The sequence below is a fragment of the Garra rufa genome, chromosome 14 (genome assembly GCF_049309525.1).
Source record: "Garra rufa chromosome 14, GarRuf1.0, whole genome shotgun sequence".
Taxonomy (NCBI): domain Eukaryota; kingdom Metazoa; phylum Chordata; class Actinopteri; order Cypriniformes; family Cyprinidae; genus Garra; species Garra rufa.
Window position 1 is genome coordinate 1734139 of NC_133374.1, and position 23477 is coordinate 1757615.

Sequence of the window (23477 nt, forward strand, 5' to 3'; positions counted from 1 at the left end):
TATTTAGAAATGTTTTAAGTTTTTTAAAAAAAAAAACTCTTTTTTTAATTTTTAATATAGATTTTCTCTGTTTTCTATTTTTTAAATATAGATTTTCTAAGTGTTTTCAAATAGTCATTAAATTTTGTTTTTCAAATGTAGACATATTCTTAGTTTTTCAAACTTAAATTTTCTGTTTTTAAATAGAAATTTTTCAAGGTTTTTTGGTTCGAATTTACATGAAATACTCAAAAAGTACAAATAACATTGTAACCTCTAGTGTTGTTTTTTTTTAAATATTGAAAAATTTTTTTTAATTAAAATAGTTTTTCAAAAGTTCTTTTTTTATTTAGAAATGTTTTAAGTTTTTTTTAAAAACTCTTTTTAAAATTTTTAATATAGATTTTCTATGTTTTCTATTTTTTAAATATAAGTGTTTTCAAATAGTCATTAATTTTTTTTCAAATGTAGACATATTCTCAGTTTTTTAAAATTACTAATTTTCTTTTTTTAAATAGACATTTTTCAAGTGTTTTTTTTTTGTTCAAATTTACAGTAAATACTCAAAAAGTACAAATAACATTGTAATCTCTAGTGTTTTTTCTTTCAAATATTGAAAATCTTTTTTTTTTTTTCAAAATTAAAATTGTTTTTCAAACTTAGAAGTTTTTTTTTTATTTAGCAATGTTCTAAGTTTTTTTTTTACTCTTTTTTTTATATAGATTTTCTGTTTTCTTTTTTTAAATATAGATTTTCTAAGTGTTTTCAAATAAACATTTAATTTTTTCTTTTAGGCATGTTCTCAGTTTTTTAAACTTACAAATTTTCTGTTTTTAAATAGACATTTTTCAAGGTTTTTTTGGTTCGAATTTACATGAAATACTCAAAGTACAAATAACATTGTAACCTCTAGTGTTTTTTTTTTTAATATTGAAAATCTTTTTTTTTTTAATTAAAATTGTTTTTCAAATGTTCTTTTTTATTTAGAAATGTTTTAAGTTTTTTTTTAAACTCTTTTTTTTTATTTTTAATATAGATTTTCTCTGTTTTCTATTTTTTAAATAAAGATTAAAGAAAGTGTTTTCAAATAGTCATTAATTTTTTTTTCAAATGTAGACATGTTCTCAGTTTCTTAAACTTACTAATTTTCTGTTTTTAAATAGACATTTTGCAAGGTTTTTTTGTTCAAATTTACAGTAAATACTCAAAAAGTACAAATAACATTGTAACCTCTAGTGTTTGTTTCTTTCAAATATTGAAAATCTTTTTTTTTTTTTTTTTCAAAATTAAAATTGGGAACACTTACAAAAAAGTGTTTTCAAATATAGACATTTAAATAGTTTTTTTTTTTTTTTCAAATTTAGGCATGTTCTCAGTTCAACCTTTCAAACAAATTTTCTGTTTCTAAATAGACATTTTGCAAGCTTTTTTGTTCAAATTTACAGTAAACATTCAAAAAGTACAGCCTCTAGTGTTTCTTTTTTTAAATATTGAAAATCTTTTTTTTTTTTTCAAAATTAAAATTGTTTTTCAAACTTAGAAGTTCTTTTTTTATTTAGAAATGTTATAAGTTTTTTCAAACTTTTAAAAAATAGATTTTCTAAGTGTTTTCTATTTTTTTATTATAGATTTTCTAAAGTGTCTTCTATTTTTTAATATAGATTTTTTAAGTGTTTTCAAATAGACTTTTTTTCCCCCAAATGTAGACATGTTCTCAGTTTTTCAAACTTAAATTTTCCGTTTTTAAATAGACATTTTTTAAGGTTTTTTTTTGGTTCGAATTTACATGAAATACTCAAAGTACAAATAACATTGTAACCTCAAGTGTTGTTTTTTTTTAAATATTGAAAATCTTTTTTTCAATTACAATTGTTTTTCAAAAGTTCTTTTTTTATTTAGAAATGTTTTAAGTTTTTAAAAAAAAAAAACTCTTTTTTTAATTTTTAATATAGATTTTCTCTGTTTTCTATTTTTTAAATATAGATTTTCTAAGTGTTTTCAAATAGTCATTAAATTTTGTTTTTCAAATGTAGACATATTCTTAGTTTTTCAAACTTAAATTTTCTGTTTTTAAATAGAAATTTTTCAAGGTTTTTTGGTTCGAATTTACATGAAATACTCAAAAAGTACAAATAACATTGTAACCTCTAGTGTTGTTTTTTTTTAAATATTGAAAAAATTTTTTTAATTAAAATAGTTTTTCAAAAGTTCTTTTTTTATTTAGAAATGTTTTAAGTTTTTTTTAAAAACTCTTTTTAAAATTTTTAATATAGATTTTCTATGTTTTCTATTTTTTAAATATAAGTGTTTTCAAATAGTCATTAATTTTTTTTCAAATGTAGACATATTCTCAGTTTTTTAAAATTACTAATTTTCTTTTTTTAAATAGACATTTTTCAAGTGTTTTTTTTTTGTTCAAATTTACAGTAAATACTCAAAAAGTACAAATAACATTGTAATCTCTAGTGTTTTTTCTTTCAAATATTGAAAATCTTTTTTTTTTTTCAAAATTAAAATTGTTTTTCAAACTTAGAAGTTTTTTTTTTATTTAGCAATGTTCTAAGTTTTTTTTTTACTCTTTTTTTTATATAGATTTTCTGTTTTCTTTTTTTAAATATAGATTTTCTAAGTGTTTTCAAATAAACATTTAATTTTTTCTTTTAGGCATGTTCTCAGTTTTTTAAACTTACAAATTTTCTGTTTTTAAATAGACATTTTTCAAGGTTTTTTTGGTTCGAATTTACATGAAATACTCAAAGTACAAATAACATTGTAACCTCTAGTGTTTTTTTTTTTAATATTGAAAATCTTTTTTTTTTTAATTAAAATTGTTTTTCAAATGTTCTTTTTTATTTAGAAATGTTTTAAGTTTTTTTTTAAACTCTTTTTTTTTATTTTTAATATAGATTTTCTCTGTTTTCTATTTTTTAAATAAAGATTAAAGAAAGTGTTTTCAAATAGTCATTAATTTTTTTTTCAAATGTAGACATGTTCTCAGTTTCTTAAACTTACTAATTTTCTGTTTTTAAATAGACATTTTGCAAGGTTTTTTTGTTCAAATTTACAGTAAATACTCAAAAAGTACAAATAACATTGTAACCTCTAGTGTTTGTTTCTTTCAAATATTGAAAATCTTTTTTTTTTTTTTTTTCAAAATTAAAATTGGGAACACTTACAAAAAAGTGTTTTCAAATATAGACATTTAAATAGTTTTTTTTTTTTTTTCAAATTTAGGCATGTTCTCAGTTCAACCTTTCAAACAAATTTTCTGTTTCTAAATAGACATTTTGCAAGCTTTTTTGTTCAAATTTACAGTAAACATTCAAAAAGTACAGCCTCTAGTGTTTCTTTTTTTAAATATTGAAAATCTTTTTTTTTTTTTCAAAATTAAAATTGTTTTTCAAACTTAGAAGTTCTTTTTTTATTTAGAAATGTTATAAGTTTTTTCAAACTTTTAAAAAATAGATTTTCTAAGTGTTTTCTATTTTTTTATTATAGATTTTCTAAAGTGTCTTCTATTTTTTAATATAGATTTTTTAAGTGTTTTCAAATAGACTTTTTTTCCCCCAAATGTAGACATGTTCTCAGTTTTTCAAACTTAAATTTTCCGTTTTTAAATAGACATTTTTTAAGGTTTTTTTTTGGTTCGAATTTACATGAAATACTCAAAGTACAAATAACATTGTAACCTCAAGTGTTGTTTTTTTTTAAATATTGAAAATCTTTTTTTCAATTACAATTGTTTTTCAAAAGTTCTTTTTTTATTTAGAAATGTTTTAAGTTTTTAAAAAAAAAAAACTCTTTTTTTAATTTTTAATATAGATTTTCTCTGTTTTCTATTTTTTAAATATAGATTTTCTAAGTGTTTTCAAATAGTCATTAAATTTTGTTTTTCAAATGTAGACATATTCTTAGTTTTTCAAACTTAAATTTTCTGTTTTTAAATAGAAATTTTTCAAGGTTTTTTGGTTCGAATTTACATGAAATACTCAAAAAGTACAAATAACATTGTAACCTCTAGTGTTGTTTTTTTTTAAATATTGAAAAATTTTTTTTAATTAAAATAGTTTTTCAAAAGTTCTTTTTTTATTTAGAAATGTTTTAAGTTTTTTTTAAAAACTCTTTTTAAAATTTTTAATATAGATTTTCTATGTTTTCTATTTTTTAAATATAAGTGTTTTCAAATAGTCATTAATTTTTTTTCAAATGTAGACATATTCTCAGTTTTTTAAAATTACTAATTTTCTTTTTTTAAATAGACATTTTTCAAGTGTTTTTTTTTTGTTCAAATTTACAGTAAATACTCAAAAAGTACAAATAACATTGTAATCTCTAGTGTTTTTTCTTTCAAATATTGAAAATCTTTTTTTTTTTTTCAAAATTAAAATTGTTTTTCAAACTTAGAAGTTTTTTTTTTATTTAGCAATGTTCTAAGTTTTTTTTTTACTCTTTTTTTATATAGATTTTCTGTTTTCTTTTTTTAAATATAGATTTTCTAAGTGTTTTCAAATAAACATTTAATTTTTTCTTTTAGGCATGTTCTCAGTTTTTTAAACTTACAAATTTTCTGTTTTTAAATAGACATTTTTCAAGGTTTTTTTGGTTCGAATTTACATGAAATACTCAAAGTACAAATAACATTGTAACCTCTAGTGTTTTTTTTTTTAATATTGAAAATCTTTTTTTTTTTAATTAAAATTGTTTTTCAAATGTTCTTTTTTATTTAGAAATGTTTTAAGTTTTTTTTTAAACTCTTTTTTTTTATTTTTAATATAGATTTTCTCTGTTTTCTATTTTTTAAATAAAGATTAAAGAAAGTGTTTTCAAATAGTCATTAATTTTTTTTTCAAATGTAGACATGTTCTCAGTTTCTTAAACTTACTAATTTTCTGTTTTTAAATAGACATTTTGCAAGGTTTTTTTGTTCAAATTTACAGTAAATACTCAAAAAGTACAAATAACATTGTAACCTCTAGTGTTTGTTTCTTTCAAATATTGAAAATCTTTTTTTTTTTTTTTTTCAAAATTAAAATTGGGAACACTTACAAAAAAGTGTTTTCAAATATAGACATTTAAATAGTTTTTTTTTTTTTTTCAAATTTAGGCATGTTCTCAGTTCAACCTTTCAAACAAATTTTCTGTTTCTAAATAGACATTTTGCAAGCTTTTTTGTTCAAATTTACAGTAAACATTCAAAAAGTACAGCCTCTAGTGTTTCTTTTTTTAAATATTGAAAATCTTTTTTTTTTTTTCAAAATTAAAATTGTTTTTCAAACTTAGAAGTTCTTTTTTTATTTAGAAATGTTATAAGTTTTTTCAAACTTTTAAAAAATAGATTTTCTAAGTGTTTTCTATTTTTTTATTATAGATTTTCTAAAGTGTCTTCTATTTTTTAATATAGATTTTTTAAGTGTTTTCAAATAGACTTTTTTTCCCCCAAATGTAGACATGTTCTCAGTTTTTCAAACTTAAATTTTCCGTTTTTAAATAGACATTTTTTAAGGTTTTTTTTTGGTTCGAATTTACATGAAATACTCAAAGTACAAATAACATTGTAACCTCAAGTGTTGTTTTTTTTTAAATATTGAAAATCTTTTTTTCAATTACAATTGTTTTTCAAAAGTTCTTTTTTTATTTAGAAATGTTTTAAGTTTTTAAAAAAAAAAACTCTTTTTTTAATTTTTAATATAGATTTTCTCTGTTTTCTATTTTTTAAATATAGATTTTCTAAGTGTTTTCAAATAGTCATTAAATTTTGTTTTTCAAATGTAGACATATTCTTAGTTTTTCAAACTTAAATTTTCTGTTTTTAAATAGAAATTTTTCAAGGTTTTTTGGTTCGAATTTACATGAAATACTCAAAAAGTACAAATAACATTGTAACCTCTAGTGTTGTTTTTTTTTAAATATTGAAAAATTTTTTTTAATTAAAATAGTTTTTCAAAAGTTCTTTTTTTATTTAGAAATGTTTTAAGTTTTTTTTAAAAACTCTTTTTAAAATTTTTAATATAGATTTTCTATGTTTTCTATTTTTTAAATATAAGTGTTTTCAAATAGTCATTAATTTTTTTTCAAATGTAGACATATTCTCAGTTTTTTAAAATTACTAATTTTCTTTTTTTAAATAGACATTTTTCAAGTGTTTTTTTTTTGTTCAAATTTACAGTAAATACTCAAAAAGTACAAATAACATTGTAATCTCTAGTGTTTTTTCTTTCAAATATTGAAAATCTTTTTTTTTTTTTCAAAATTAAAATTGTTTTTCAAACTTAGAAGTTTTTTTTTTATTTAGCAATGTTCTAAGTTTTTTTTTTACTCTTTTTTTTATATAGATTTTCTGTTTTCTTTTTTTAAATATAGATTTTCTAAGTGTTTTCAAATAAACATTTAATTTTTTCTTTTAGGCATGTTCTCAGTTTTTTAAACTTACAAATTTTCTGTTTTTAAATAGACATTTTTCAAGGTTTTTTTGGTTCGAATTTACATGAAATACTCAAAGTACAAATAACATTGTAACCTCTAGTGTTTTTTTTTTTAATATTGAAAATCTTTTTTTTTTTAATTAAAATTGTTTTTCAAATGTTCTTTTTTATTTAGAAATGTTTTAAGTTTTTTTTTAAACTCTTTTTTTTTATTTTTAATATAGATTTTCTCTGTTTTCTATTTTTTAAATAAAGATTAAAGAAAGTGTTTTCAAATAGTCATTAATTTTTTTTTCAAATGTAGACATGTTCTCAGTTTCTTAAACTTACTAATTTTCTGTTTTTAAATAGACATTTTGCAAGGTTTTTTTGTTCAAATTTACAGTAAATACTCAAAAAGTACAAATAACATTGTAACCTCTAGTGTTTGTTTCTTTCAAATATTGAAAATCTTTTTTTTTTTTTTTTTCAAAATTAAAATTGGGAACACTTACAAAAAAGTGTTTTCAAATATAGACATTTAAATAGTTTTTTTTTTTTTTTCAAATTTAGGCATGTTCTCAGTTCAACCTTTCAAACAAATTTTCTGTTTCTAAATAGACATTTTGCAAGCTTTTTTGTTCAAATTTACAGTAAACATTCAAAAAGTACAGCCTCTAGTGTTTCTTTTTTTAAATATTGAAAATCTTTTTTTTTTTTTCAAAATTAAAATTGTTTTTCAAACTTAGAAGTTCTTTTTTTATTTAGAAATGTTATAAGTTTTTTCAAACTTTTAAAAAATAGATTTTCTAAGTGTTTTCTATTTTTTTATTATAGATTTTCTAAAGTGTCTTCTATTTTTTAATATAGATTTTTTAAGTGTTTTCAAATAGACTTTTTTTCCCCCAAATGTAGACATGTTCTCAGTTTTTCAAACTTAAATTTTCCGTTTTTAAATAGACATTTTTTAAGGTTTTTTTTTTGGTTCGAATTTACATGAAATACTCAAAGTACAAATAACATTGTAACCTCAAGTGTTGTTTTTTTTTAAATATTGAAAATCTTTTTTTCAATTACAATTGTTTTTCAAAAGTTCTTTTTTTATTTAGAAATGTTTTAAGTTTTTAAAAAAAAAAAACTCTTTTTTTAATTTTTAATATAGATTTTCTCTGTTTTCTATTTTTTAAATATAGATTTTCTAAGTGTTTTCAAATAGTCATTAAATTTTGTTTTTCAAATGTAGACATATTCTTAGTTTTTCAAACTTAAATTTTCTGTTTTTAAATAGAAATTTTTCAAGGTTTTTTGGTTCGAATTTACATGAAATACTCAAAAAGTACAAATAACATTGTAACCTCTAGTGTTGTTTTTTTTTAAATATTGAAAAATTTTTTTAATTAAAATAGTTTTTCAAAAGTTCTTTTTTTATTTAGAAATGTTTTAAGTTTTTTTTAAAAACTCTTTTTAAAATTTTTAATATAGATTTTCTATGTTTTCTATTTTTTAAATATAAGTGTTTTCAAATAGTCATTAATTTTTTTTCAAATGTAGACATATTCTCAGTTTTTTAAAATTACTAATTTTCTTTTTTTAAATAGACATTTTTCAAGTGTTTTTTTTTTGTTCAAATTTACAGTAAATACTCAAAAAGTACAAATAACATTGTAATCTCTAGTGTTTTTTCTTTCAAATATTGAAAATCTTTTTTTTTTTTTCAAAATTAAAATTGTTTTTCAAACTTAGAAGTTTTTTTTTTATTTAGCAATGTTCTAAGTTTTTTTTTTACTCTTTTTTTTATATAGATTTTCTGTTTTCTTTTTTTAAATATAGATTTTCTAAGTGTTTTCAAATAAACATTTAATTTTTTCTTTTAGGCATGTTCTCAGTTTTTTAAACTTACAAATTTTCTGTTTTTAAATAGACATTTTTCAAGGTTTTTTTGGTTCGAATTTACATGAAATACTCAAAGTACAAATAACATTGTAACCTCTAGTGTTTTTTTTTTTAATATTGAAAATCTTTTTTTTTTTAATTAAAATTGTTTTTCAAATGTTCTTTTTTATTTAGAAATGTTTTAAGTTTTTTTTTAAACTCTTTTTTTTTATTTTTAATATAGATTTTCTCTGTTTTCTATTTTTTAAATAAAGATTAAAGAAAGTGTTTTCAAATAGTCATTAATTTTTTTTTCAAATGTAGACATGTTCTCAGTTTCTTAAACTTACTAATTTTCTGTTTTTAAATAGACATTTTGCAAGGTTTTTTTGTTCAAATTTACAGTAAATACTCAAAAAGTACAAATAACATTGTAACCTCTAGTGTTTGTTTCTTTCAAATATTGAAAATCTTTTTTTTTTTTTTTTTCAAAATTAAAATTGGGAACACTTACAAAAAAGTGTTTTCAAATATAGACATTTAAATAGTTTTTTTTTTTTTTTCAAATTTAGGCATGTTCTCAGTTCAACCTTTCAAACAAATTTTCTGTTTCTAAATAGACATTTTGCAAGCTTTTTTGTTCAAATTTACAGTAAACATTCAAAAAGTACAGCCTCTAGTGTTTCTTTTTTTAAATATTGAAAATCTTTTTTTTTTTTTCAAAATTAAAATTGTTTTTCAAACTTAGAAGTTCTTTTTTTATTTAGAAATGTTATAAGTTTTTTCAAACTTTTAAAAAATAGATTTTCTAAGTGTTTTCTATTTTTTTATTATAGATTTTCTAAAGTGTCTTCTATTTTTTAATATAGATTTTTTAAGTGTTTTCAAATAGACTTTTTTTCCCCCAAATGTAGACATGTTCTCAGTTTTTCAAACTTAAATTTTCCGTTTTTAAATAGACATTTTTTAAGGTTTTTTTTTGGTTCGAATTTACATGAAATACTCAAAGTACAAATAACATTGTAACCTCAAGTGTTGTTTTTTTTTTAATATTGAAAATCTTTTTTTCAATTACAATTGTTTTTCAAAAGTTCTTTTTTTATTTAGAAATGTTTTAAGTTTTTAAAAAAAAAAAACTCTTTTTTTAATTTTTAATATAGATTTTCTCTGTTTTCTATTTTTTAAATATAGATTTTCTAAGTGTTTTCAAATAGTCATTAAATTTTGTTTTTCAAATGTAGACATATTCTTAGTTTTTCAAACTTAAATTTTCTGTTTTTAAATAGAAATTTTTCAAGGTTTTTTGGTTCGAATTTACATGAAATACTCAAAAAGTACAAATAACATTGTAACCTCTAGTGTTGTTTTTTTTTAAATATTGAAAATTTTTTTTTAATTAAAATAGTTTTTCAAAAGTTCTTTTTTTATTTAGAAATGTTTTAAGTTTTTTTTAAAAACTCTTTTTAAAATTTTTAATATAGATTTTCTATGTTTTCTATTTTTTAAATATAAGTGTTTTCAAATAGTCATTAATTTTTTTTCAAATGTAGACATATTCTCAGTTTTTTAAAATTACTAATTTTCTTTTTTTAAATAGACATTTTTCAAGTGTTTTTTTTTTGTTCAAATTTACAGTAAATACTCAAAAAGTACAAATAACATTGTAATCTCTAGTGTTTTTTCTTTCAAATATTGAAAATCTTTTTTTTTTTTTCAAAATTAAAATTGTTTTTCAAACTTAGAAGTTTTTTTTTTATTTAGCAATGTTCTAAGTTTTTTTTTTACTCTTTTTTTTATATAGATTTTCTGTTTTCTTTTTTTAAATATAGATTTTCTAAGTGTTTTCAAATAAACATTTAATTTTTTCTTTTAGGCATGTTCTCAGTTTTTTAAACTTACAAATTTTCTGTTTTTAAATAGACATTTTCCAAGAGTTTTTTTTTTGTTCAAATTTACAGTAAATATTCAAAAAGTACAAATAACATTGTAACCTCTAGTGTTTTTTTCTTTCAAATATTGAAAATCTTTTTATTTTCAAAATTAAAATTGTTTTTCAAACTTAAAAGTTATTTTTTTTATTTAGCAATGTTCTAAGTTTTTTTTAAAAACTTTTTTTATTTTTTTATATAGATTTTCTGTTTTCTTTTTTTAAATATAGATTTTCTAAGTGTTTTCAAATAAACATTTAAGTTTTTCTTTTAGGCATGTTCTCAGTTTTTTAAACTTACAAATTTTCTGTTTTTAAATAGACATTTTCCAAGAGTTTTTTTGTTTGTTCAAATTTACAGTAAATACTCAAAAAGTACAAATAACATTGTAACCTCTAGTGAAAATTGCATTAACTACATTACAAGTTTTATTTCAAATATAGAAATTCCTTTTTTTTTTTATTATTAAAATAGCTTTTTCATTTAGAAATATTATAAGATTTTTTTTTTAACTCAGACATTTTCAATTTTTTAAATATAGATTATCTAAGTGTTTTTTATTTTTTAAAATATAGATTTTCTGAGTGTTTTCAAATAGACATTTAAGTTTTTCTTTTAGGCATGTTCTCAGTTTTTTAAACAAATTTTCAGTTTTTAAGGTTTTCCTTTTTCAAATTTCACAGTAAACAAAAAAAAAAAAAAAAAGTACAAATAACATTGTAACCTCTATAGTGAAAACGGCATTAACTAGTTTTTTTTTTTTTTTTTTTTTTTTTTACAAATATAGAAATTCTTTTGTTTTTCAAACTTAGATCTCTTTTTTTTTTTTTTTTTTTTTTTTTTAGAAATTTTGTACGTTTTTTTTTTTTATATTTATAGCAAATATTTAAAAATTACAAATAATACTGTAAACCCTACTCAAAACGTTAGCATTAACTACATTACAACACGTTTTAGAACAGAACAATTCTAAATTTGAAAAATGTATACGTTTTTCAAACTTGGAACATTTCTATATTTAAAAAAACAGTTTTTTTTTTTAGAAATGTTTTTTTTTTTTTTTAAATCAAAGAGCCATTTTGCAAGTTTTTTTAAAATTTAAACTTAATCAAAATGTACAAAGAGCATTGTATCCCCTACTTAAAGCTCCATTAACTACATAGCAACAATACATGTGCAATTTTATGTCAGTTAATTTGTCTTCATTTGTGTGAAGTTAAAACTTCAGATCAACAGATACAAATCAACAGATGCAAACTTTCTTTTAGGCATGTTCTCAGTTTTTTAAACTTACAAATTTTCTGTTTTTAAATAGACATTTTCCAAGAGTTTTTTTTTTTTGTTCAAATTTACAGTAAATACTCAAAAAGTACAAATAACATTGTAACCTCTAGTGAAAATTGCATTAACTACATTACAAGTTTTATTTCAAATATAGAAATTCCTTTTTTTAAATTAAGATAGCTTTTTTATTTAGAAATATTATAAGATTTTTTTTAACTCAGACATTTTCAATTTTTTAAATATAGATTTTCTAAGTGTTTTCTATTTTTTAAAATATAGATTTTCTGAGTGTTTTCAAATAGACATTTAAGTTTTTCTTTTAGGCATGTTCTCAGTTTTTTAAACAAATTTTCAGTTTTTAAGGTTTTCCTTTTTCAAATTTCACAGTAAAAAAAAAAAAAAAAAAGTACAAATAACATTGTAACCTCTATAGTGAAAACGGCATTAACTAGATTTTTTTTTTTTTTTTACAAATATAGAAATTCTTTTGTTTTTCAAACTTAGAAGATCTCTTTTTTTTTTTTTTTTTTTAGAAATTTTGTACGTTTTTTTTTTATATTTATAGCAAATATTTAAAAATTACAAATAATACTGTAAACCCTACTCAAAACGTTAGCATTAACTACATTACAACAAGTTTTAGAACAGAACAATTCTAAATTTGAAAAATGTATAAGTTTTTCAAACTTGGAACATTTCTATATTTAAAAAAACAGTTTTTTTTTAGAAATGTTTTTTTTTTTTTTTTTTATCAAAGAGCCATTTTGCAAGTTTTTTTTTAAATTTAAACTTAATCAAAATGTACAAAGAGCATTGTATCCCCTACTTAAAGCTCCATTAACTACATAGCAACAATACATGTGTAATTTTATGTCAGTTAATTTGTCTTCATTTGTGTGAAGTTAAAACTTCAGATCAACAGATACAAACTTTCTTTTAGACATGTTCTCAGTTTTTTAAACTTACAAATTTTCTGTTTTTAAATAGACATTTTCCAAGAGTTTTTTTTTTTGTTCAAATTTACAGTAAATACTCAAAAAGTACAAATAACATTGTAACCTCTAGTGAAAATTGCATTAACTACATTACAAGTTTTATTTCAAATATAGAAATTCCTTCTTTTTTTTTAATTAAAATAGCTTTTTTATTTAGAAATATTATAAGATTTTTTTTAACTCAGACATTTTCAATTTTTTAAATATAGATTTTCTAAGTGTTTTCTATTTTTTAAAATATAGATTTTCTGAGTGTTTTCAAATAGACATTTAAGTTTTTCTTTTAGGCATGTTCTCAGTTTTTTAAACAAATTTTCAGTTTTTAAGGTTTTCCTTTTTCAAATTTCACAGTAAAAAAAAAAAGTACAAATAACATTGTAACCTCTATAGTGAAAACGGCATTAACTAGTTTTTTTTTTTTTTTTACAAATATAGAAATTCTTTTGTTTTTCAAACTTAGAAGATCTCTTTTTTTTTTTTTAGAAATTTTGTACGTTTTTTTTTTTATATTTATAGCAAATATTTAAAAATTACAAATAATACTGTAAACCCTACTCAAAACGTTAGCATTAACTACATTACAACACGTTTTAGAACAGAACAATTCTAAATTTGAAAAATGTATACGTTTTTCAAACTTGGAACATTTCTATATTTAAAAAAGTTTTTTTTAGAAATGTTTTTTTTTTTTATCAAAGAGCCATTTTGCAAGTTTTTTTTTTAATTTAAACTTAATCAAAATGTACAAAGAGCATTGTATCCCCTACTTAAAGCTCCATTAACTACATAGCAACAATACATGTGCAATTTTATGTCAGTTAATTTGTCTTCATTTGTGTGAAGTTAAAACTTCAGATCAACAGATGCAAATCAACAGATGCAAACTTGATCCTAAATGGACAAATGGTTCTGACCTCCAATAGGAGCAGCAAAGCAGCATCCGACTCCAACAGCGCAGGCAGCTGCAAGCATCTCAGTGTTTCTGGACTCATTCTGTTTAACACACACACAACAGAAAAGCATTTTGCAAAAGCAGACTACTTGACCCGTTGTTCAACAAACACACACACAAACACAAAAAAACCCCAAAAAGCTGAAGTACAAAAACAGCAGCACAATCCAGGACTGTTCAATACACCAACACAATCAAGCACAATAAAAAGTCTAATTGCACACACACACACACACACACACACACACACACACACACACACACACACACACACACACACACACACACACACACACACTATCTACAAAGAGATACACACACAAACATAGACACACACCTGTGTTTGGTAAACTATTCAGAGATGGATATCGTTGTAAGTTTTATCCTCACAAAAGGAAAACTTCATCAAGAAAAATGCAAAAATACATACATTTTAGGTTGATTTTGATAACACACACACACTTACACTCAGGTAAAACTATTCCCAGGAAGAAAAATACTTGAACATTTCACAAAAACCAAAAAACATTTTCTGTTTAAAAAAAACTTTAAACATTTCTAAGTTGGAAAAAAAAAAAAAGGACTTTGAACATTTCTAAGCTTCAAAGTTATGAAGAATTTGTTTAAATCTATGACTATTTCAAAGTTTCAAAAACTTTGAACATTTCAATTTTTTTTTTTAATTTAAAAAATTTCAAACTTGGAAATGTTCAAAGTTTTTCTTACTTAGAAATTTTTGAAAATGAGAAATGTTTTAGGTTTTTGAAACTTAAAAATATTCAGATTTGAAACTTAGAAATGTTCAAAGTTTTTTTTTAATTAGAAAAATGTTTATTGTTTGAAATGCATAAATATAAGCATAAATATAAATATATGAGCATAAATATAAACATAAATATATGCGTAAATGTAAGTATAAACTATAAAAGTTTTTTTTTCAAACTTAGAATGTTTTGAAAAACTTATAAATATATATAAAAAAATATTGGGTTTACAATTAACATGAATATTGAATGTTTCCAAGTTTCAAAAAACTATGAACCAATTTACATGAATAACTATGAATATTTCCAAGTTACAATTTAACAAAAACTTTGAACATTTCTAAGTTTCAAAATTTTGAAAACATTTTTTATTTATTTAGGGATGTTCTCTGTTTTTTAAACTTACAAATGTTCTGTTTTTAAATAGACCTTTTGCAAGTTTTTTTTTTTATCAAACTTTACAGTAAATATTCAAAAAGTACAAGTAACAATGTAACCTCTCCAGTAAAAACTTTTTTTTTTTTTCAAATTTAAAAATGTTTTTCAAATTTTTAATGTTTTTTTTTTACTCAGAAATGTTCTATTGTTTTATATAAATTTTTTCTAAGTGTTTTCAAATATAGACATTTAGGGTTTTGTTGTTTTTTTTATTTAGGCATGTTCTCAGTTTTTCAAACTTACAATTTTTTTTTTTAATAGACATTTTGCAAAGTTTTTTAAATTAAAATTCACAGTAAATATTCAAAAAGTACAAATAACATTGTAACCTCTAGTGAAAACTGCATTAACTACATTACAAGTTTTTTCAAATATAGAAATTATTATTATTATTATTTTATTTAAAAATGTTTTTTAAACTTAGAAGTTCTTTTTTTATTTAGAAATTTTTAATGTTTTTTTTTTTAACTCAGAAATGTTCTATTGTTTTATATATTTTTTTCTAAGTGTTTTCAAATATAGACATTTAGGGTTTTGTTGTTTTTTATTTAGGCATGTTCTCAGTTTTGCAAACTTACAAATTTTTTGTTTTTAAATAGACATTTTTCAAAGTTTTTTAAATTAAAATTTACAGTAAATATTCAAAAAGTACAAATAACATTGTAACCTCTAGTGAAAACTGCATTATCTACAAGTTTTTTCAAATATAGAAATTATTATTATTTTTTTTTTATTTAAAAATGTTTTTCAAACTTAGAAGTTCTTTTTTTTTTTTTTTTTTTTTACAAATGTTTTAAGTGTTTTTTAACTTAGAAATTTTCTATAGTTTTATACAGATTTTTTCTAAGTGGTTTCAAATATAGAGATTTAAGGTTTTTTTTTGGCATGTTCTCAGCTTTTCAAACTTACAATTTTTCTGTTTTAAATAGACATTTTGCAAGTTGTTTAAACTAAAATTTACAGTAAATATTCAAAAAGTACAAATAACATTGTAACATCTAGTGAAAACTGTATTAACTACAGTACATTACAAGTTTTTTTTCAAATATAGTTTTTTTTTTATTTAAAAATGTTTTTCAAACTTAGAAATTCTTTTTTATTTAGAATTTTTTTTAACTCAGAAATGTTCTATTGTTTTATATACATTTTTTCTAAGTGCTTTCAAATATAGACATTTAGGGTTTTGTTGTTTTTTATTTAGGCCTGTTCTCAGTTTTTCAAACGTACAATTTTTTTGTTTTTAAATAGACATTTTGCAAAGTTTTTTTAATTAAAATTTACAGTAACATTCAAAAAGCACAAATAACATTGTAACCTCTAGTAAAAACTGTATTAACTACATTACAAGTTTTTTCAAATATAGAAATTATTATTATTATTTTTTTATTTAAGAATGTTTTTCAAACTTAGAAGTTCTTTTTTTTATTTACAAATGTTTTAAGTTTTTTTTTAACTTAGAAATTTTCTATAGTTTTATACAGATTTGTTCTAAGTGGTTTCAAATATAGACATTTAAGGTTTTTTTTTGGCATGTTCTCAGCTTTTCAAACTTACAATTTTTCTGTTTCAAATAGACATTTTGCAAGTTGTTTAAACTAAAATTTACAGTAAATATTCAAAAGTACAAATAACATTGTAACATCTAGTAAAAACTGTATTAACTACAGTACATTACAAGTTTTTTTCAAATATAGTTTTTTTTTAATTTAAAAATGTTTTTCAAACTTAGAAATTCTTTTTTATTTAGAATTTTTTTTTTTTTACTCAGAAATGTTCTATTGTTTTATATACATTTTTTCTAAGTGCTTTCAAATATAGACATTTAGGGTTTTGTTGTTTTTATTTAGGCCTGTTCTCAGTTTTTCAAACTTACAATTTTTTTGTTTTTAAATAGACATTTTGCAAAGTTTTTTTAATTAAAATTTACGGTAACACTTTACAATAAGGTTCATTAGTTAACATTAGTTAACCACATTAGTTAACATGAACTAATAATGAACTGCACTTATACAGCATTTATTAATCTTTGTTAATGTTAATTTCAACATTTACTAATACATCATTAAAATCTTGTTAACATTAGTTAATGCAGTGTGAACTAACATGAACAAACAATGAACAACTGTATTTCCGTTAACTAACGTTAATGAAGATTAGTAAATACAGTAACTAATGTATTGGTCATGGTTAGTTCATGTTAGTTAATACATTAACTAATGTTTAACTAATGAACCTTATTGTAAAGTGTTACCAAATTTACAGTAAACATTCAAAACGCACAAATAACATTGTAACCTCTAGTAAAAACTGTATTAACTACATTACAAGTTTTTTCAAATATAGAAATTATTATTATTTTTTAATTTAAAAATGTTTTTCAAACTTAGTTTTTTTTTTATTTACAAATGTTTTAAGTGTTTTTTAACTTAGAAATTTTCTATCATTTTATACAGATTTTTTCTAAGTGGTTTCAAATATAGACATTTAAGGTTGCTTTTTTTGGCATGTTCTCAGCTTTTCAAACTTACAATTTTTCTGTTTTAAATAGACATTTTGCAAGTTGTTTTTAATTAAAACTTACAGTAAAATATTTCAAAATATACATTTACATTTCAAATATAGAAATTCTTCTTTCCTTTCAAATTTAAAATTGTTGTTCAAACTTAGTTCTTTTTTTTTTATTTAATTTTTTTTTTCAAACTCCAAAATTTTCTATTTTTATATAGAAGTGTTTTTTCAAACTTACAAATTTTGTTTTTAAATAGCCATTTTGCAAGTTTTTTTTTTATTAAACTTTACAGTAAATATTCAAAAAGTACAAGTAACAATGTAACCTCTGCAGTAAAAACTCTTCTTTTTTTCAAATTTAAAAATGTTTTTCAAATTTTTAATGTTTTTTTTTTTTACTCAGAAATGTTCTATTGTTTTATATAATTTTTTTCTAAGTGTTTTCAAATATAGACATTTAGGGTTTTGTTGTTTTTTTTATTTAGGCATGTTCTCAGTTTTTCAAACTTACAATTTTTTTTTTTAATAGACATTTTGCAAAGTTTTTTAAATTAAAATTCACAGTAAATATTCAAAAAGTACAAATAACATTGTAACCTCTAGTGAAAACTGCATTATCTACAAGTTTTTTCAAATATAGAAATTATTATTATTTTTTTTTTATTTAAAAATGTTTTTCAAACTTAGAAGTTCTTTTTTTTTTTTTTTTACAAATGTTTTAAGTTTTTTTTTAACTTAGAAATTTTCTATCGTTTTATACAGATTTGTTCTATGGTTTCAAATATAGACATTTAAGGTTTTTTTTGGCATGTTCTCAGCTTTTCAAACTTACAATTTTTCTGTTTCAAATAGACATTTTGCAAGTTGTTTTTAATGAAAACTTACAGTAAAATATTTCAAAATATACATTTACATTTCAAATATAGAAATTCTTCTTTCCTTTCAAATTTCAAATTGTTGTTCAAACTTAGTTCTTTTTTATTTATTTAATTTTTTTTTTCAAACTCCAAAATTTTCTATTTTTATACAGAAGTGTTTTTTCAAACTTACAAATTTTCTGTTTTTAAATAGCCATTTTGCTATGTTTTTAATGAAAAAAAAATTACAGTAAATATTCAAAAAGTTCAAATAACACATTTTTTTGAAATATACAAATTATTTTTTTAATTAATTTAAATTGTTTTAAGTTTACTATTAGAGTAGTTTGCTTAAAATTGCAAGCTACTGTATGAAATGTTTTTAATTACCTCATAAATTCCACCAAAGAATGACATGAACTTGCAGAGAAGAGCAGCGCACAAACTGGCAATGTGCACAAATGGACCCTACAGGACAGAAAACACACACAAGGCTTGTGACAAATTCAAAACAAAGCAGGGAAGTTTTGCTGGAGGAAAGGAGAGCAAGTAAATTAGATCTCAAACTAAAAATATATTATTAATTGTTTTAATCTGAGTGTGTTCACCTCTTTGCCCAGAGGCAACCCACTGCCCAGCGCGCAGGTCAGTCCAACGACTTTGGCCACAAATGTTTTTAATGTGAGATATTCCTTCAGCACCACTCCTCTGAGAATAGTCTTCATTTCAGGAATACCAGACCCTAAATGAGAGATAAATGCAGGAGACCACTGCTGAATTATGAAGAAGAGCAGAAATCTTTCATGAGTGTGTGAATGTAAGTGTGTCTCACCAGCGGCCTGAGGTGCTACTATGTGTGTGAAGCCTGCAGAGAAACTGATGAGAACCACAGGATAAGTGACCCAAGCTAAATACTGCAGGATTACGTTACTGTCCAAACCACCGTACATCCATTTCTGTGCTGTAGAGAGACCAATACGCAAAGTGAAAATTACAGGGTGCATCTACTACAATTTTTTGAAAATTTTATAAAGATTCTAAACAAAAACATACTTTAGTCAAAGTACAGTACAAGTTAGCATATTTAAATTGTTCATAGTTTTATTTAGAATTTAGACAGTTTCAGTCTTTTTAAACTTAGAAATGTTTATTGTTTTGAAACTCATAAATGTTCAGTTTTCGAAACATAGAAACGTTCATAGTTTTGGAACTGTTTCGAAGTTTAACAATTTTTAACAAATCTAAGTTTCAAAACTATGAACATTTGCATGTTTAATTTTTTTTATAGTTAATACATTTTTAACATTTTTATAAGTTTAAAAACAAACATTTGTTTCAAAAAACAAACACTTTGAACATTTCACAAAAACAAAAAACTGAACATTACAAAATTTCGAAGCTATGAATATTTAAAAAAACTTTGAACATTGTTTCAAAACTATCAACATTTCAATGTTGTCTAACTTAGAAATGTTAGTTTTTTGACATTTAGAAATGTTTGTTTTGAAACTTTGAACAATTATTTGTTTCAAAATAATAAACATTTTTAAGTATAAACTATAAAAATGGTCATAGTTTTGAAACTTAAAAAATGTTCAGTTTTTGAAACATTGAAACATTCATAGTTTTGAAACTGAACATTTCTAAGTGTAAAAATGTTAAAAACTATTCAAAACTATGAAAATTTTTAGGTTTGCAAAGTTTTATAGTTTATACTTTGAACATTTCTAAGTTTCAAAAAATAAAATGAACATTTCACAAAAACAAAAAACTTTGAACATTTCTAAATTTCAAAGCTATGAATATTAAAAAACTTTGAACATTGTTTCAAAACTATCAACATTTCAATGTTGTCTAACTTAGAAATGTTAGTTTTTTGAAATTTAGAAATGTTTGTTTTGAAACTTTGAACAATTATTTGTTTCAAAATAATAAACATTTTAAGTATAAACTATAAAATTGGTCATAGTTTTGAAACTTAAAAAATGTTCAGTTTTTGAAACATTCATAGTTTTGAAACTGAACATTTCTAAGTGTAAAAATGTTAAAAACTATTAAAAACTATGAAAATTTTTAGGTTTGCAAAGTTTTATAGTTTATACTTTGAACATTTCTAAGTTTCAAAAAATAAAATGAACATTTCACAAAAACAAAAAACTTTGAACATTTCTAAATTTCAAAGCTATGAATATTAAAAAACTTTGAACATTGTTTCAAAACTATCAACATTTCAATGTTGTCTAACTTAGAAATGCTAGTTTTTTGAAACTTAGAAATGTTTGTTTTGAAACTTTGAACAATTATTTGTTTCAAAATAATAAACATTTTTAAGTATAAACTATAAAAATGGTCATAGTTTTGAAACTTAAAAAATGTTCAGTTTTTGAAACAGAAACATTCATAGTTTTGAAACCGAACATTTCTAAGTGTAAAAATGTTAAAAACTATTCAAAACTATGAAAATTTTTAGGTTTGCAAAGTTTTATAGTATATACTTTGAACATTTCTAAGTTTCAAAAAAACAAAATGAACATTTCACAAAAACAAAAAACTTTGAACATTTCTAAGTTTCAAAGCTGCAAATATTTCAAAAACTTTGAACGCTGTTTCAAAACTATGAACATTTCAATGTTGTCTAACTTAGAAATGTTAGTTTTTTGAAACTTAGAAATGTTTGTTTTGAAACTGAACAATTATGAGTTTCAAAACAATAACATTTCTAAGTATAAACTATAAAAATTTTCACACTTAAAAATGGTAATAGTTTTGAAACTTAAAAAATGTTCAGTTTTTGAAACATTTAAACATTCATTGTTTTGAAACTGAACATTTCTAAGTGTAAAAATTGTAAAAACTATTCAAAACTATGAAAATCTTTAGGTTTGCAAAGTTTTATAGTTTATACTTTGAACATTTCTAAGTTTCAAAAAACGAAATGAACATTTCACAAAAACAAAAAACTTTGAACATTTCTAAATTTCAAAGCTATGAATATTAAAAAACTTTGAACATTGTTTCAAAACTATCAACATTTCAATGTTGTCTAACTTAGAAATGTTAGTTTCTTGAAACTTAGAAATGTTTGTTTTGAAACTTTGAACAATTATTTGTTTCAAAATAATAAACATTTTTAAGTATAAACTATAAAAATGGTCATAGTTTTGAAACTTAAAAAATGTTCAGTTTTTGAAACATAGAAACATTCATAGTTTTGAAACCGAACATTTCTAAGTGTAAAAATGTTAAAAACTATTCAAAACTATGAAAATTTTTAGGTTTGCAAAGTTTTATAGTATATACTTTGAACATTTCTAAGTTTCAAAAAAACAAAATGAACATTTCACAAAAACAAAAAAACTTTGAACATTTCTAAATTTCAAAGCTGCGAATATTTCAAAAACTTTGAACCCTGTTTCAAAACTATGAACATTCTAAAACATTTCTTATTTTCTAAAATTTCTAAGTTTGAAAAAAAAATTCTAATAAAAAAACTGAATATTTCTAAGATTCAAAGTTTCAAAAACGTTTCTATTTCCAAAACTGAACAAAACTATAAACATTTTTAAGTTTGAAAAAAAAGTTGTATAATTTATACCTTTTAACATTTCTAAGTTTCAAAAAAACAAACACTTTGAACATTTCACAAAAACAAAAAACTTTAAACATTTCTAAGCTTAAAAATTATGAAGATTAAGTTTCAAAAACTGAACATTTCTAAGTTTGAAAATCTTGAACATTTCTAAGTTTGAAAAAAACGTTTCTATGTTTGAAAAACCAAACATTTTGTTTTTTGTTTTTTATAAGGGTGCTTTCACACCTGCCTTATTTAGTTTGGTTGAATCGCACTCGAGTGCGCACCAAAAGCGGACCAAAAAAGGGTACCAACAAATGATATGGATGTTGTCACATGACTGCATTTTGGTTTGTTTCAACTGGTTCGGACCAGAGCAATCAGTGTGGTTTTTTTAAAATTAGAAATTTTAGAATTTTAGAAATGTTTTAGAATCAAAGTTTTAGAAACTTAGAAAAGTTGGCTTTGTTTTCAAACCTAGAAATGTTCAGTTTTTGAAACTTAGAAAAGTTGGCTTTGTTTTCAAACCTAGAAATGTTCAGTTTTTTTAAATTAGAAATGTTCAGTTTTTTCAAACTTTAACTTTCAAATTTTAGAAATTTAGAAATGTTTTAGAATATAGTTTTGAAACTATGTTCATGGCTTTTTTTTTTTCAAACCTAGAAATGTTCAAAGTTTTTGAAACTTAGAAATGTTCAGTTTTTGAAACTTATTCTTCATAACTTTAAAGCTTAGAAATGTTCAGTTTTTTTAAATTAGAAATGTTAAGTTTTTTCAAACTTTAACTTTCAAATTTTAGAAATTTAGAAATGTTTTAGAATATAGTTTTGAAACTATGTTCATGGCTTTTTTTTCAAACCTAGAAATGTTCAAAGTTTTTGAAACTTATTCTTCATAACTTTAAAGCTTAGAAATGTTCAGTTTTTTTAAATTAGAAATGTTAAGTTTTTTCAAACTTTAACTTTCAAATTTTAGAAATTTAGAAATGTTTTAGAATATAGTTTTGAAACTATGTTCATGGCTTTTTTTTTCAAACCTAGAAATGCTCAAAGTTTTTGAAACTTATTCTTCATAACTTTAAAGCTTAGAAATGTTCAGTTTTTGAAATTAGAAATGTTAAGTTTTTTTTTAATTGGAAATGTTAAGTTTTTTCAAACTTTAACTTTCAAATTTTAGAAATGTTTTAGAATCAAAGTTTTGAAACTAGGTTCATGGCTTTGAAACTTTAAAATGTTCAAAGTTTTTTTTTTATTAGAAATGTTCAAGGTTATTTTCAAACTTAGAAGTGTTCATCAGGAGATAATTTAAAGGTAAACTGAGTTAACTATGGTTGTTCATTTAAATATTTGTTTAAAGACTAATCCTCATTTCATGTTGTTCATCTTCAAATTTAACACACACACACACACACACACACACACACACACACACACACACACACACACACACACACACACTCACCTTGTAGGAGAAGGGCGATGCAGAAATCCATAACAAAGCTGACCAGAGCCATGACGAGTCCCAGCAAGATGAGGAAGATCCAGTCCTCGCCGACCCGCGACATGAGGAACCGCTGACAGTGCACTGCACAAACTCCACAGAGAGACACTACATTACCCACAATTCACCAGTGCCCAAAATTAGACTGCACTACTTAGAAAGTACCAGTGCACACCTGGAAGACTCCATAGACAACAACTAAAATACCCACAGCAGTGCAATGACTACACAACCTACTCAGAAGGCCTTCCATCATCATTATTTTTACAACTAAACTCCACACAATGCTCTTTTCAATTCTAAAACACACAAATTGAAACAAAGACTTGTACCACTCAAACACACACACAGTGTTAATGCATTGTTACATGACTTGTTTAAGCAAGTCAGGGGTAAGTTTATATGGTAGATTTTGTGTTAGACTTAAA

General features: G+C 21.5%; 1 protein-coding gene across 1 annotated transcript in view; it reads right to left on the minus strand.

The window, feature by feature from the left end:
* Positions 1-23477, minus strand: part of LOC141285219 (chloride channel protein 2-like) — a 125350-nt gene that overhangs the window by 15748 nt on the left and 86125 nt on the right. Inside the window, exons 4-8 of the mRNA XM_073818259.1 lie at positions 23011-23164; positions 18811-18939; positions 18587-18720; positions 18369-18446; positions 13374-13452 (exon numbers count right to left, since the gene is read on the minus strand). Coding sequence (XP_073674360.1) covers positions 13374-13452; positions 18369-18446; positions 18587-18720; positions 18811-18939; positions 23011-23164 — 574 coding nt within the window. The remainder of the gene's footprint in view (positions 1-13373; positions 13453-18368; positions 18447-18586; positions 18721-18810; positions 18940-23010; positions 23165-23477) is intronic.